Below are 13,324 nucleotides of genomic sequence, written 5' to 3'. Positions count from 1 at the left end.
GCAGTCACTCCCTGATGGTGCAGCGAGGACGAGGGGGTGAGTGTTGAGGAGGAATTGGGGTAGAAGATGAAGAGTCAGAGGAGGGGTGAGGGCCGATGTGTGTGTGTGCGTGTGTGTGGAGCAACCAAAGAAAGGCAAGGAGGCTGCGAAAGCACAAAGACGAAGGACGACACGCAATGGATTGCCACCGTACAAGTCATTTCTCTTTCTCCCACTCAGCCAAAAAACGCACGACTTGTACCACCCGCACCCAGGCAGAGGCACAGAGGACAATCTCTGTGTGTAGGCTCATCTACGTGGGTGATGGGTGTTCATCACCCCAGCATCGGGAGCAGAGAACAGGGAGGAGGGGAGAGGGGGCGGGGGTGCGTTATTTTCGATAACACTTCTTGTCACTGGTTAAGCACAAGGGGGGTGCACTACCCCAATAGCATAAGTATGCTAACAAGGAGAAGGGAAGGGTGGGAGGAGGAGAATAATAATGATAGAGCCCATCATCGAGGTGCTGGGATTAGCGACGTGAAGGGCATGGGCTTTCACCGGTGTCGTCAGCTACGCACATCATCTAGGAAATGGGGGAGTGAGCTGATATGTGTTTGCACATGTACGATGGCGTGTGTGGCAAACATGCCATGCAGGGTGTAGGGCCTTCACAGTACATAGCGCACGTGCAGGCACGCAAAAGCACGCGAATTGCTTCCATCCGCCTACGAGCCAGTCACCCAGACTCGGACCCTTCCTCTCCCCACCCACACTCGAAGATAAAGAGCTGGGCGCCTTTCACACTCTTCGTGGCTCGTTCAGCTGTGTAGTTCCAGGCGGCTACAAGGACTGGGATGTCGCGCGACACAGTGATGTACACCGATAATTCGCGGACCGTTGCGAAGGGATAGCGGGAAGGGAAGAGAAGGGGGGATAAGAAGGAGAAGAGGGGGGGAGGAGAAGGGGGGACGTCCTTCATGTTTGCCGATTCGAATGACAACGAGAGATCAAAGAAGAAAGTACAAAGAGAGCCCATGGGCAGACACGCGCACACGCCTCCCCCCGAGCACAACAGCGGCAGAAAGCGTGAGAGGAGGAGAGGAGAGACTGTGAAGAGGAAAAAAAACTGGGGCAGATGGAAATCGAGTCCACAGGCTCCACACGGGTGTTTCGGGTCACTCAGTAGTGGTATCGACCAGCTACCAGTCTTAGGAGTAGCAGAAATGGGAGGGGGGATCGCACGGAGGATGAGAGAGGTAGAAAGAGAAAGGGCGCGACTTTGGTTTGAGACCCCTCACACACTCTCATGGGTACATCTCTGTACACATCTGCAGGGGGGGGGGTGATGCTATTCATTTCTTCGCTCTCTCCTTTTCGGGTGCGCGTGCGTGCTTTTCTGCTTTACTGACCGTAAGCGAATTTTATTTTTCTCTCGTGTGTTCAGCGCACGATTCAGCTCCCCTCACTGTACATGAGGCGAGAGTTTCCGTCATACAGGCAGAGGTGAAAAACATAATCGGAGAACTCCCAAGGTGAAGAAGCGCAGTCTTTTGGGTCGAAGACGTGATCTCGCAACATGGCACTAAACACTTCGGAGAGCTTTGGGCCACTGTGACACCGCATAAACCGCCGCGCACTTGGTGCTGACTCGATCAGCCAGCGATAGTTTCGGTATGCACCTTTGCATCTGCTGTGGACACTGCTGAAGTTCTGAGAGCGCTGCACCACGATGACATCATCTCGCCTCTCAAGAGACCACCAGTACGAGGCTGTTTGGAGAATAACAAAACAACGCGACTTAGCGAACACGTTCAGTACGCTGAGGGGCCCAATGGGTTCCTCGAACTCCTCGATGGACGTGATATACTCGTGAATGCTGGGTTGCTCGCGCAGACGCTCGACCACCTCTTCCAGCGTAAGAAAACAGCGCATCTTCTCCTTATACTGGCCTCTTTGTGCTTCTTCGTCTGCAAAGAGGTCGAGGTAATGCTCACGTCTCCCGCTGTACGCATCGTTGAGCATGGCTGAGCAACGAGTCGCGGTGGGGGTGGCGGGGCAAGGAAAGAAAGACGAGAGGGAGCGCGAGATGTCGGCGGAAAGAGGTGCGCCGGACCATGACACCAACACTGTGCTAGATGAAAGAGAGACCAAACAGGAATCTGGACGTGCGTAGCGAGCTTTCTGTCGAGTTGTTCTCTTACACACACACACACGTTTACTCCTCTATGAGGGCAGCGGGGATGGACGCAGCCCAATAAGGGTGAGATGAGCGCGAAGACACCTCTCAGCGGGCAGTGGGGTATGTGTATGATGATGGGCACACGGTTCCGCCACGAGAGTGGCGGCTGCCTTTTCGATATTCCTAAACTCTCTTCGAACTTCAAGGAGTCAGATAATCGGAGCAGCGATGCAGAGGCTTTCGCTGAAATCACGTAGGTACGGCGCTCAGTGTGACCAAACTCGGATGTAGTGCGGAGGGGATGCGGTGCGCGCTGCAGCACCCGTCATCCGGTTGATTGGAGCGCAGCAAATCAGCAAAAAGTAAAGGCAGTGTAGGTGCACGTTGTTTGCGGCGGGAGGAGCCCTGAGAGAGAGATGAGAGAGGCGTAGGGGAAAGAGATGAGTCAACTCAGGTGAGGGCGTGAATCGGGCGAGGGTAGATCATGGCGATGCTGGGGGACGGGGATGACGGGAGCTTCATTATGTGCCACCTCGAAAGAGTTCAATCCATGTTGAGAATCTTGAGCACCTGCGTCTTCCCCCACGCTGTGTGGAATACACGGCATCCCTGCGGTCTGCACGCTACTGTGTGCCTCCTTTCCTCAAAGGCCAAACTAGAGAGCGAGTGGCGCCAGTAGACACACGCACCGAACGTATGGACGCAAAAAACCTCCTTTTTTTCAGTCTTTGCATCTGACGTCTTGCAAACGGGTGATGCAGCGCCCATGCCGCAGGCGAGGTGCACTTGAGCGACACAACAATGCGCACGTGCTCATGTACGTACGCTTGTACTATCAGTGCTGCAGCTCCTTCCGCTTGACTTCTACAAGCCGGAACATATTGTGTGCAGGAAGCGGAATGGCGCTCGGCACGCACATCGTCGGTGCTGTGGTGAACCAGGCGTCACTGAGAAGTGCCTCGGCGGTGGCCCGCTCACCCGGCTCCAGACACAGCATCCGGCGCAGAAAAACCGATTCTGCTGGCTTAATGCCGTAGTTGCTGCACCGCTGCGCGAACGTGTTGGGACGACCAAGGGCGAGAGGGAGAGGACAGCGGGCGGTACTTTGGTAGTACACCTCGCTGGAGCTGGACGGGGACCCAAGCCAGTCCACAATGTTGGCGAGGCACTCCGCTTCGTTGCGACTCTTTGCGAATGGCGTGCCGCCCGTCAACATCTCGAAGAGAACGCACCCGCAGCACCACATGTCGAGGCTGAACGTGTAGCGATTGTGTGCCCCGACCAACACCTCCGGAGGCCGAAAAGCAGTCACACAAGGTGGGCCTGTCATGGCTCCTGCTGCAGCGCAGAAGCGTGACCACCCAAAATCGATCAGCTTCACCACTCCTGTATGATCGACCATGACGTTACTTGGCTTCAAATCGCGGTGAAGGACTTTGTGCCGGTGGAGGTATGCGATCCCGGCGATGATCTGGCGAAAAATGCACTTGACAACGTGCAGCGGCATGCGCGGATGCGTGGAGGCAGTGGTCGACGCTGTGCCATGGCCGGTGCTTTGTGTGGTTGACGGCCACCGACGCAGCAGAGATGTGAGATCGTGTGCGATAACTGGCATCAGCAGCACCAAACTACCGTCGGAGAGGATATGGTAGTCAAGCACTTGGACGATGTTCGGATGCTGCAGCGCTGCAAGCAGCTCTACTTCTCGAAAAGTGCAGCGGTGGATGCCCAGACTGCGGCGCCGGAAGCTGAGCAGCGTGTGCATGCGCTTCATGGTGATGTACGTGTGTGCCACGGTGTCGTAAAGAACAAATACTTCGCCGAAGGTGCCCTCGCCTACTTTCAGCACTCGCTGATATCGCTGGAAAAGTGCATCCGCAGTGAGAGACGACTCACCGACGCTAGCGTGAGCCAACTCTGCGAAGCGCTGCTGCACTGAAGGGAGCATGTGCTCAAGGCACACTCGCTTGCGCGCTGAGTGGCCATCATCGGTCACGTCTCTGTTCCGGTCATCCGGTTCCCCTCCCATTTGAGGAAGAGCGCAGTTTTGAACAAATTCGTGGCGATGGCAGCGGAACTGCACCGCAACTCGGCGCAATGCTACCTGTCGTGATGAAGCCCCACAGGCGTGGACGGGGAGAGTGGCGCCTAACTCAGATGTGAGTGGTAGCAGGCGGCGATCATTCAAGTGAGTCTGCGCTTGGCAGCTCGGTGTTCGCCACACAGAGGGAGCAGCAAGAGAAGAAGATGGGGAAAAATCGGAGAGAATCATCGTTGTCCTGGAGGTCACAAAGCATACTTGTATCCCTACACAACCATACGGGCACGCGGACGCTAGGGCCGTCCATTGCCGCATGGCACTCAAGCGACGAGATGTTTAGGGTTGCATTCGCCGAATGAATGTACAACAGACGCACATGTGCACCTCTCCGTACCAGCGAGCACCTAAGAGAATCCTTGTAGGCGCAGCGTAGCTCCGCATGGGGTGTGGGCAGGTTGTTCGTAATGAAAGAAAATGAGAAAAATCCTCTTTTAGCTGGGTTGAAGTCGGCGCAGTGGTGTAGTGTTGTGCCGGCTGTTTCTCTCTATGGTATGCAAGCCGGCGTGTGCAAGCGCTGGCCGAGGTGCCCCAGTCGTATCTTTCGGTCTTGCTCGTGCTGCTACTTTTTCACATCAACAACGCACAAGCAGCTGACGCACGATTCGCGTAGGTTTACCAGAAAGAGGAGGGGACGGGAGGAGAGGAATGACAGCAGTACGGCTATGCGTCAGGAGAAAAAGAGCCGTGCGTGAATACACTCACACTCGCACTGAGCCCACTCTCTTTTACGTTGTTAGGTTTACGCCTCGTGCTGCGTGGCACCGCGCCCAGTGCCTCATTTGCGGCACGGAGCAATCAAGAACAGAGAACCGAAAGCTACGTGAATTGCGGTTTGATGCTGTGAGGCGATGACGTGTAGGGGACTTCCTCCCTTCTCCCCTCATTCCTTTCTTCAAAACGCCGTCTCTCCCCATCTCTGTCTTTCCCAATGACACATACGTCACTGCTGAGCACCACTAGTCATGCTTGTGACCGAAGACACGCCGCGCGCCTTCTTCTGCTGCTCAGACGCCCTGAAGGAGCGGATAACTTCAGCCGATGCTACCCAAGAGGCAAACGTGAGAGGAGCATCCGTCGAGGTTGCCTGAGTGCGGTTGCGCCATCGGCGACAGATGTTTCTTCGCCTTTCTTCGGTAACGGGGATTAGGCGCGCAGGAGAGAGCGGAAAGGTGAACCAAAGGGACCCTAGTCTCCACTATCGGAGACCAGAGGACGCGGAGGACTAGACTAGGGTGCCGCAGACGTGCATGAAGGTCGTGCCGTTCGAGTTAGCGAAGAGCGGGCGCACTTATTTTTCTGTTCACATTTCCGTGCAACTACAGCATGGCAGCGAGAGGATAAAGGCTCACACGTCAAGGCGCTGGCCACCGTGGATGGTCACCTTTGCACCGATCACGCACACTGACGGTTCTTACGCCTTCTCGCCCGCAGGAGCTTCTGCCGGGAACTTGAGCATCTCTGTCCCCATCATAAAGGGGCGCAGAACCTCGGGGATGACGATGCCTTCCTCGGTCTGGTAGTTTTCGCAGATGCAGCACATTGTGCGAGTGACAGCGCAGAGGGTGCCGTTCAGCATGTGGCAGTATTCCTTTGTGTTGTTCGCCGTGCTGCCCTTTGTGTTCGGGCCGAAGCGGCAGTTAACACTGCGGGCCTGGTAGTCCGTGCAATTCGAGCACGAAACAAGCTCGCGGAATGCACCGGAGCCAGGGAACCATGCCTCCAGATCGTACTTCTTGGCGGCGGCATTGTTGAGGGCGCCAGAACAGATGTTGATGACGCGGTACGGCAGACCAAGGCTCTCGTTGAAGTCCTGGGAGGTCTGCATCATCTCCTCCAGCATTTTCCACGACTGATCCTCGCGAGGTGAGCATACGACAAACTGCTCAAGTTTGTCGAACTGATGGACACGAAAGATACCAAGAGTGTCGCGGCCGTGCGCCCCAGCTTCCTTGCGGAAGCACGACGAGACGCCCGCGTATTTAATCGGTTCATTCATTTCTGTAAACCACTTGTTGGTGTGATAGGCAGCAATGGGCGCTTCGCTCGTTGCAATCAGGTACTTCTCGTCTCCGTCACCGGACACCTTGTAGAGTGACTCGTCGAATTCCGAAAGTTGCGCCACTGCACCCATGTATTCCTTGTTGAGGAAGAACGGCGGATAGAAAGGCTCGTAGCCGCGGGCGATGAGGAAGTTGAGCGCGTACGAGATGAGAGCGAACTGCAGCTGCACAAGACCGCCGCGAAGAACAAAAGCGCGGCCGCCCGCCATCGCCGTAACCGTCTTGGATGTATCCATGAGGCCCAGGCGCTCCATGCAGTCTACATGTGTCATCTTCATGCGGCGTGTCACATCACCAAAGGTGCGCACGACCACGTTGCCAGTATTCTCGTCGTTTGAAACCGGCACCGACTCGTGCAGGACGTTGCCAACGCTGATCACCATACGATCCCGTTCCGCTTCTTGCTCCGCGGCTAGCTTTGCAAGTCCCTCCACCTGCGTCGTCAGTGCCTTGGAGAGCTCCTTCAGCTGAAGAATGCACAACGACTCCAGCTTCTGTGCGTCCAGTGTGCCCTCCTGGGCCGCGCTCATGACATCTGCCGGCACCTCAGAGCTGTCGCCGTCCGCCTCCTTGGCCTTCTTCTTGGCACCGACGGCCTTGCTGCAAGTGTTGATCATCTTCTTGCTAGCTTCAGTTAGAAACTGCGTGCGACGCCAGTGCTTGTCGACTTCGATAATTTTATCAACGATCTCCGGCTTGGCGTAGCGGCGGCGCTCCGACTCGCGCACTACATCCGCCATCTCGGGATCGCGGAAAAGCTGAATGTCGAGACCCATGATGAGCGTGAAAACGAAAAAGTATGCCTAGCAGCACGCACTTGCGTTTGCTTATCGTTTTCCGAAGAGAACAAAGGAATGGTGCACGTGCTTGTTACCCACAGGTGCGATAAGAGAGGCGATTCTTTGGCAGGGCAGCAAGTGACGAGTGCCAGTGAGCGTCAAGTCAAGAGAACGAGTCAAAAAAGCCCCCAAGGCACACTATCCAGTTCAAACAGAAAGAGAAAAGAGAAAACACCTGATGGCGGTAGTGAGGGAGATGGTTTGGGGCACAGCAGAGATGGGATATGGTACTCTTCACGTGCAGCCACGATGATTCCTCAAATTCGTAAAGCACTCGCACGCACACGCTGTTGCTCAGCACCTGTAAAGGAGTGAGTGACAGATTGTTGAACACAACAAATGGGAGGTCCCGCGGACGTCGTGTAAAAGGCTGCGCGTGCCTGCGTATGAGATACCCCTCGTCTGCGTGTTCCCTCGAACCATTACCTGACACTGCATGTGCGAGAAGCTGTACTACTTGGGATGACGGACAGTACCCACGCACGCGCGCTTCTGCAGGCAGAAGTCGGGAGTTGCCCTCTGAGAGACAAGGGGTCGTCACTCCTTCCCCAAAGCAGCACATATCAGCGTAGTCGTCGTATAGCATAAAGAGCAAAGAGTGAGGACTCGACTGTACATAGATGAAACAGTACTCGACAGGCGCCAAGAAAAGTTTCAGATACATTTTTGAGTGGCGCACACATGCACGCACGGCATCACACAATTGGCGCCACCACCGCATTGGGGTCTACTGGGCAAACAAACGGCGCTGAAGGTCGACCAGCAACGTATCCGTGTTGGTGAAGCCGCTATGACGCGCAACCTCGACAATAGTCATTACGGTTTCCACAAACTCGACAAACGACTGCTCCGTCCCGGCATCTTCGTCCAGTAGTTGCACTTGCCTGTTCTTCGCCGTGGCAGAAGCCACCATCTCCTGTGCCAAGGAGGGTTCTTCAGCGCCTGTCTTTGCGTTCGAAGCCGTACTATGTCTCAACTCCGGCTCCTCCTTCAGCCACGCCAGCTTCTCGAGGACACATGCAGGACTCATCTGGTACGTCGCAAGCGTTCGTTCCATGGCTGTCAGGCAGGACCTCAGTGACACACCGTATCGATCCCCATCCTTCACGCTTTGGAGCTCAGCGTAGCAGCGCTTCAGCGAACTGAGGTGGCGCTGCACATCCTCCCTGTGCTGCATAGAATTGGGCAGAAAGGTGACAGCCACCGCGCGCGACGATACCCCGTGGACGCGACTGAGCGGACCATCCAGTAAAGCGCTCACCTTTGCTTTCACTGTTGTGAGTGTTGGACCGCCGTTCACACCCACCGCAACGCGGATCAGCCACTCGCAGAATTGACGGTAGTTGAGAGTGCCATCCGCTTCGTTCACTGCGGAGAGGGCTGCCTCCAGGGTGGTCGTCGCCCTTGCACCTCTCCATGTCGCAGCCTCCACGCGCAGAACCTCGGCTACTGCGCGCAACGCGGAACCGATCGAGAAGCGTGAGCCGAGTATGTGTGCGTCGTGAAGGAGGCACAGGCACTGCGTGAGCGTCATACGACCCGGCAACCGGCGCTGCCACCAGTCGCTGCGCGTTGTAGGCAAGGCCACATGGGCACTTCGACGGCCGTAGTCTTTGAAGAGGGTTTTCAACTGTGTGTTGTAGAGTAGTAGGAGGAGGGGCATCGTGACCTGCAGATCGTCCTCGGTCTCGAGGAGGCTGCCCAAGCCATGAGGTGACACGGAGGGTACCACGGAAAGTGGTGATTCCTCCATGGTTAGCACTGTCAATGCCTCTTCGGCCGCTTCTGCGTCTTGTTTTGATGCTGTGTCCATCGCCTGCACCTCTCCAACCGCAGAGGTAAAGTGACCGGCACCTCTTTTAGCCCCAGCAGCCCACCCACCCTCATAGCAGCTGCCGTCTGCGTAGTAGAAAGTGCCGCTGCCGTGGCGTTGCCCGTGGCGGTACGCACCAACGTACACGTTCAAAAGTGCCTCGGCAGGCGCAGTATACTGGGAGGGTACCACGAGCGGAGTGGGGGATGGCTCAAGGAGGAAGCTCTTTGGCATGGTGACGTACGTGGACACGCCGTTGCCGTGTGGACACCCAGCCTTCCACTCCCCCTTGTACAACTCTCGGTAAACGCAGCCACTCCGGTCCACCCAGCCCATCACCCCGTTCCCGCATGGCGTGTCTTCGCTCCACGCACCTTCATAGATGTCGCCCGTGCTGTATCGCAGGCAGCCGTTGCCGTGGCGTGCATTACGCTGCCACTCCCCCTCGTACACACTTCCGTCAGGGTACGCTTGGGTACCGTGACCGTGTCGCATCCCACTGTGCCAGTCACCAGTGTACCGGGACTTGCCGGCGTCGGACACTAGGGTGCCGCGGCCGTGGCGCACGCTTTCACAGAGGTCCCCTGTGTACACGTCGCCGTTGGGCCAGTGTAAGGAGCCGCTACCTGTCACAGTGCCGTGCTGGAACGGTCCACAGACTGTGCGGCCGTCGCTCCACCGTTGAACGCCAGTGCCAGAGGGCTCGCCTTCGTGCATTAAACCAGTGAATTCATAGCCCATTCGAGAGTACAGTGTTCCAAGACCCTCCAGCACGGGGTACGAGGCGCTATCTACCTGCCTTGTCTCGCCCACATAACTGTCCACGGCAGCCATGGTGCGCAGCGATCCCCAGGATCGAGGTCGACACTTCTTAAGGGCGGCGTACGCTGCCTCATCCCGAACAGCCGTCTCCATCTGCTCGCGGCAGCCGAGCGACTAAATCAGCGGGATCTCCTACACCGCACTAGTCTGTCGAAGATAGCGCACTTAAGTGGCCTTCGGGCAGTAAAGTCACGTGACCGCACCGTCTTCACAACACACCTTGGCGGTGTTTATGTAGGTGTGAGTGCTTCCTTCTGCACTCGATTGAAGAGGAGCAGTGAGGGAGGAATATTACACTTCTGAGGAGCGGATGCAAGGGGTGAAAGAGGAAGACAAAAATAGATGCAGGTCTGCCGACAGGCGTAGAGTCTTCGAGGGCATGACAGATGGAGCAGGCGTGCATGCTGCTTTCGACTGAATGACGGGAGCCGCAGAAGTCTTCCACCGAGTATGAGCTGGCGCTACATTCACTACAGCAACGTAAAAAGTAATGCGCATTCAGTTGATTTTCTGCTCTGCAGCGCAGGAAATCAAGAAGAAGAGGGAATACTGGGAAAAGAAGACTCACATACCTCCCCGCCGCTTGCTTGCCACCCCAGTGACGACGAGAAGCACTGCAGTAGGCCAAGTGCTTAAGTGGGATTCGAACAGAAGTGTTACTCGTAGTCATTAAACGCCTCGCTCAGTGTTCCTGTCGACGAGATATGATCCGGCGCACACCACATCTCGGCACATACCTGCACATTTACACACACCCATTTGACAACATAACCCGGAGCTGATCAGTTTTCTGACTTACTTGCCCTTTGCGCTACTCTGCTGCTTCAAAAAGTTGCGAATAAACGCCATATCTTCTTGATCTTCCATGAGCTGATTTTGCTGCTTCTCATGGCGGATCTTTCGGCTGAGCTTCTTGCGCGCTATCTTGCTCTGCTGTCTCGTCAGCATAAGGTTCAGCTTCAGGTTAGTCACACCCAACGTATCACGTTGATTGGTTCCATCGAGCGTCTTCACCGCATGCAGTGCCATTGCCTTGTTGCGAAAAGTGAGAACTGCAAACTGTGACTTGTTGAGCAAATTACCCTTCTGAGCTGTGCGAATTTCGATCTTAGGCTCGTATGCCTCAAACACAGTGCGAACGGCGTTCAGTTCTGTGCCAGGCTCGACAAAACAATGGAGGCGATAGCAAGTGCGCTTCTTTTTGGCTGCCTTCCTTCTTTCCTTTGTTGCCGTATCGCTGTGCTTGCTTGTGATGCTTCGGGCATCGCTGCCGATCTCTGACAGAGCATCTGAGTCGGCGTCGCCGCTATCCGCCATCAGGCCAACATCCTTCTTTTGCGAAGCCCCGCGCCTTTTAGGGAAGCGCGCATCCCCTTGGACTTCACTGCCCCATATGGTAGCGAGCTCCAGCTGCTTCTCCTTCTGCAGGTCTCGCTTCCCCATGAGAGCCTATTAGAGTGTACAGAATGAAGGAGATAAATCCAGTGATGTGTGTGATGCGCGTAAGTGGGAGGGGAAAAGACAGCGACAGCGCTGCTTCAGGGGATTAACAGCGAAACCGCTGGAAGAAGACGCACGTAAGTGGGGGGGGGGGTACAGATGGAAGGGCTGCGCAAGCGAGATAAGCCCGGCGATAGCAGCGTAGCATGCGCTAACATGAAAACACTCGGTAAACACTCACGAAGCCCTCATATGCATTCGGGCAAAGAGGGTCCAGTGAATCATACATTCAGCAAATGCTACGCAGAGGAAGCGGTAACGACAAACAGTACGCCGAAGCACTGTTGCATACAGCTGCCCATCTTTTGATCCTCGCGCATGCCTACATACTTAGGCGCATGGATGTGTAGGTGCCACTGGTTAGCAACACAACCGAGTAGCAAAAACTAGGGTTCCTCAAAGAAAGCAAGAACAACCAACTCCCTCTTTTCAACGCGACCATTCCGCCGTAGAGCTCGAGTCAAACACCACCCCTACCCGGCCCCTGCCGCAATACTCTGCCCACCACTTTCGCAGGCCGCCGCACAGCCGCGCCCGCTGTGCCGGTCGCCACGTCGAGCCCCGCTGACAGTCTGCCCATCATATTGATAGTACAACCGTCTTCACTGTCGCAGGCCGCACCGACGCAGCGTCATCCAGCACCTGACCGCCGGCATCAGTAGCGACCCGTTGCTCTGACCTCCCTAGGTCGTGGGCACTTGACCTGTCAACACGGGAAGCGTCTTGGCATTCGCAGGGGTAGGGGCTGCTTGGCTTCCCCCACAGAGGGGGTACTGGGCCCTGAGGTACCACGTTGAAATGTGCTCCCCATCGTCAGGGAGAGCCGAGAAAAAACAAACAAATAGAGTTCGTGTAAGAGCCCAGGAGCGCGAAGTGCTGCCACGCCATAGCAGATATGCAGTGCAGTAGTGCTTTTCGTTTCTCAGTATTTCTCAGGCCACGGACAGAGTCACTAATGGTCACAACAGTCACCAGCTGTGTCGCTCCAGGCAATTGATCGCCGCAGCGTCAACGACGGTCAGTGAAAGCGTGGGCAGCGTGGATTCGCTAACTGTACGTCTTCTTTTTGCCTGTTGTTGAATTCCAGGACGGTGCAAATGGCCGGAATCATCTTCGGGCGCAAGTCCTCTGCAGCGCAGAGATACTGCTGGACTATGTTACGGAGATACTCAATGCTAACCTGCACTCGTTGATTTGCCTTGTACCCCTCCAACTCTTGGATGTACTGAGCAATCACAGCGTTGTTGTGTGCGTTTTCTTGCCTAAGTTTATCATTTTCCTTGATTAGCTCATCAGCTCCTGTCTTGCCCGGCTTGAGAAACTCGTACTTGGCACTCCTAGCACCTATGGCTGTCGCGACATCCCGTTCCGACACACAGCCCGCTGCCGCAAGCAATGCAGACTGCACTGCACTTTGACTCTTCATGATTGAAGGCGCACCAGCCTCGCTATTTGCGGGTTCGTAAGGCCGTGAACGGTCTCGCTGCACTGCCTCACGTTGTCTCTGAAGTTCTTTCCGAAGTAGATCGCAACGAGCTTTGAGCTCGCTGCTCTCTTGCTCTAATTCTGAAACGCGTTCTGCTTGATTTGACGCACGCCTCAGCTCCTCCTCAACATCCTTTGCATGCGCTTCGGCATTTTCGCAACGAGTACTCCATGAGGATTCCAATTCCTTTAGGCGCAAAACTTCGCTCTCGAGAGCCTCTACACGAAGAGCGGAGTCATTGACAGCGGCAGCACGGTCATGTAGTGACACTACGCAGTGTTGCAATAAAGCTTTCATACCCGCCCCTGTGTCCTTCAAGCCAACTTCTAGTGAAGCTTTTTCCAACGCCTCGTGACAATCCTTCACAGCGTCACATAGAGATTTTGACCACTTGGTCGCCGACGCAGCGTCATCGCAGGACCTCGTACAGTCGCACAGCGCCAGCACAACCTCAGAAACCCTCAAACTTTCCCTCCGCCAGCCTTCCACTTCCTCACTAAGAGTTCCTATCCGCTCAAAATCCTTCAACTTCGCAGCCTTCA

General features: G+C 55.6%; 6 protein-coding genes across 6 annotated transcripts in view, besides 1 other annotated feature; all 6 read right to left on the bottom strand.

The window, feature by feature from the left end:
- Positions 1-1,434: 1,434 nt before the first annotated feature.
- LPMP_110120 (hypothetical protein) lies at positions 1,435-2,004 on the bottom strand (the record flags this gene model as incomplete). The annotated part of the gene is made up of 1 exon (XM_010698559.1): positions 1,435-2,004. The coding sequence occupies one exon, from the start codon at positions 2,002-2,004 to the stop codon at positions 1,435-1,437; it is 570 nt and encodes a 189-aa protein (XP_010696861.1).
- A 992-nt stretch (positions 2,005-2,996) lies between these two features.
- On the bottom strand, positions 2,997-4,190 carry LPMP_110110 (protein kinase, putative; the record flags this gene model as incomplete). Its single annotated transcript, XM_010698558.1, has 1 exon — positions 2,997-4,190. The coding sequence occupies one exon, from the start codon at positions 4,188-4,190 to the stop codon at positions 2,997-2,999; it is 1,194 nt and encodes a 397-aa protein (XP_010696860.1).
- Positions 4,191-5,673: 1,483 nt separating this feature from the next.
- On the bottom strand, positions 5,674-7,098 carry LPMP_110100 (seryl-tRNA synthetase, putative; the record flags this gene model as incomplete). The annotated part of the gene is made up of 1 exon (XM_010698557.1): positions 5,674-7,098. One exon carries the CDS (start codon positions 7,096-7,098, stop codon positions 5,674-5,676), a length of 1,425 nt encoding a protein of 474 aa, XP_010696859.1.
- Positions 7,099-7,888: 790 nt separating this feature from the next.
- Positions 7,889-9,469, bottom strand: LPMP_110090 (hypothetical protein; the record flags this gene model as incomplete). The annotated part of the gene is made up of 1 exon (XM_010698556.1): positions 7,889-9,469. The coding sequence occupies one exon, from the start codon at positions 9,467-9,469 to the stop codon at positions 7,889-7,891; it is 1,581 nt and encodes a 526-aa protein (XP_010696858.1).
- A 1,122-nt stretch (positions 9,470-10,591) lies between these two features.
- On the bottom strand, positions 10,592-11,239 carry LPMP_110080 (hypothetical protein; the record flags this gene model as incomplete). The annotated part of the gene is made up of 1 exon (XM_010698555.1): positions 10,592-11,239. The coding sequence occupies one exon, from the start codon at positions 11,237-11,239 to the stop codon at positions 10,592-10,594; it is 648 nt and encodes a 215-aa protein (XP_010696857.1).
- A 528-nt stretch (positions 11,240-11,767) lies between these two features.
- Positions 11,768-12,115: a repeat region.
- Positions 12,116-12,314: 199 nt separating this feature from the next.
- The window catches only part of LPMP_110070 (hypothetical protein), a gene marked incomplete at both ends in the record, with an annotated part of 4,323 nt that continues 3,313 nt past the window's right edge, over positions 12,315-13,324 (bottom strand). The window contains one exon of the mRNA XM_010698554.1: positions 12,315-13,324. Within this exon, the coding sequence (XP_010696856.1) occupies positions 12,315-13,324 (1,010 nt within the window).

This window comes from Leishmania panamensis, assembly GCF_000755165.1.
Source record: "Leishmania panamensis strain MHOM/PA/94/PSC-1 chromosome 11 sequence".
Taxonomy (NCBI): domain Eukaryota; phylum Euglenozoa; class Kinetoplastea; order Trypanosomatida; family Trypanosomatidae; genus Leishmania; species Leishmania panamensis.
The sequence above is the reverse complement of the archived record's forward strand: the minus strand, read 5'-3'. Positions and strand labels throughout refer to the sequence as shown.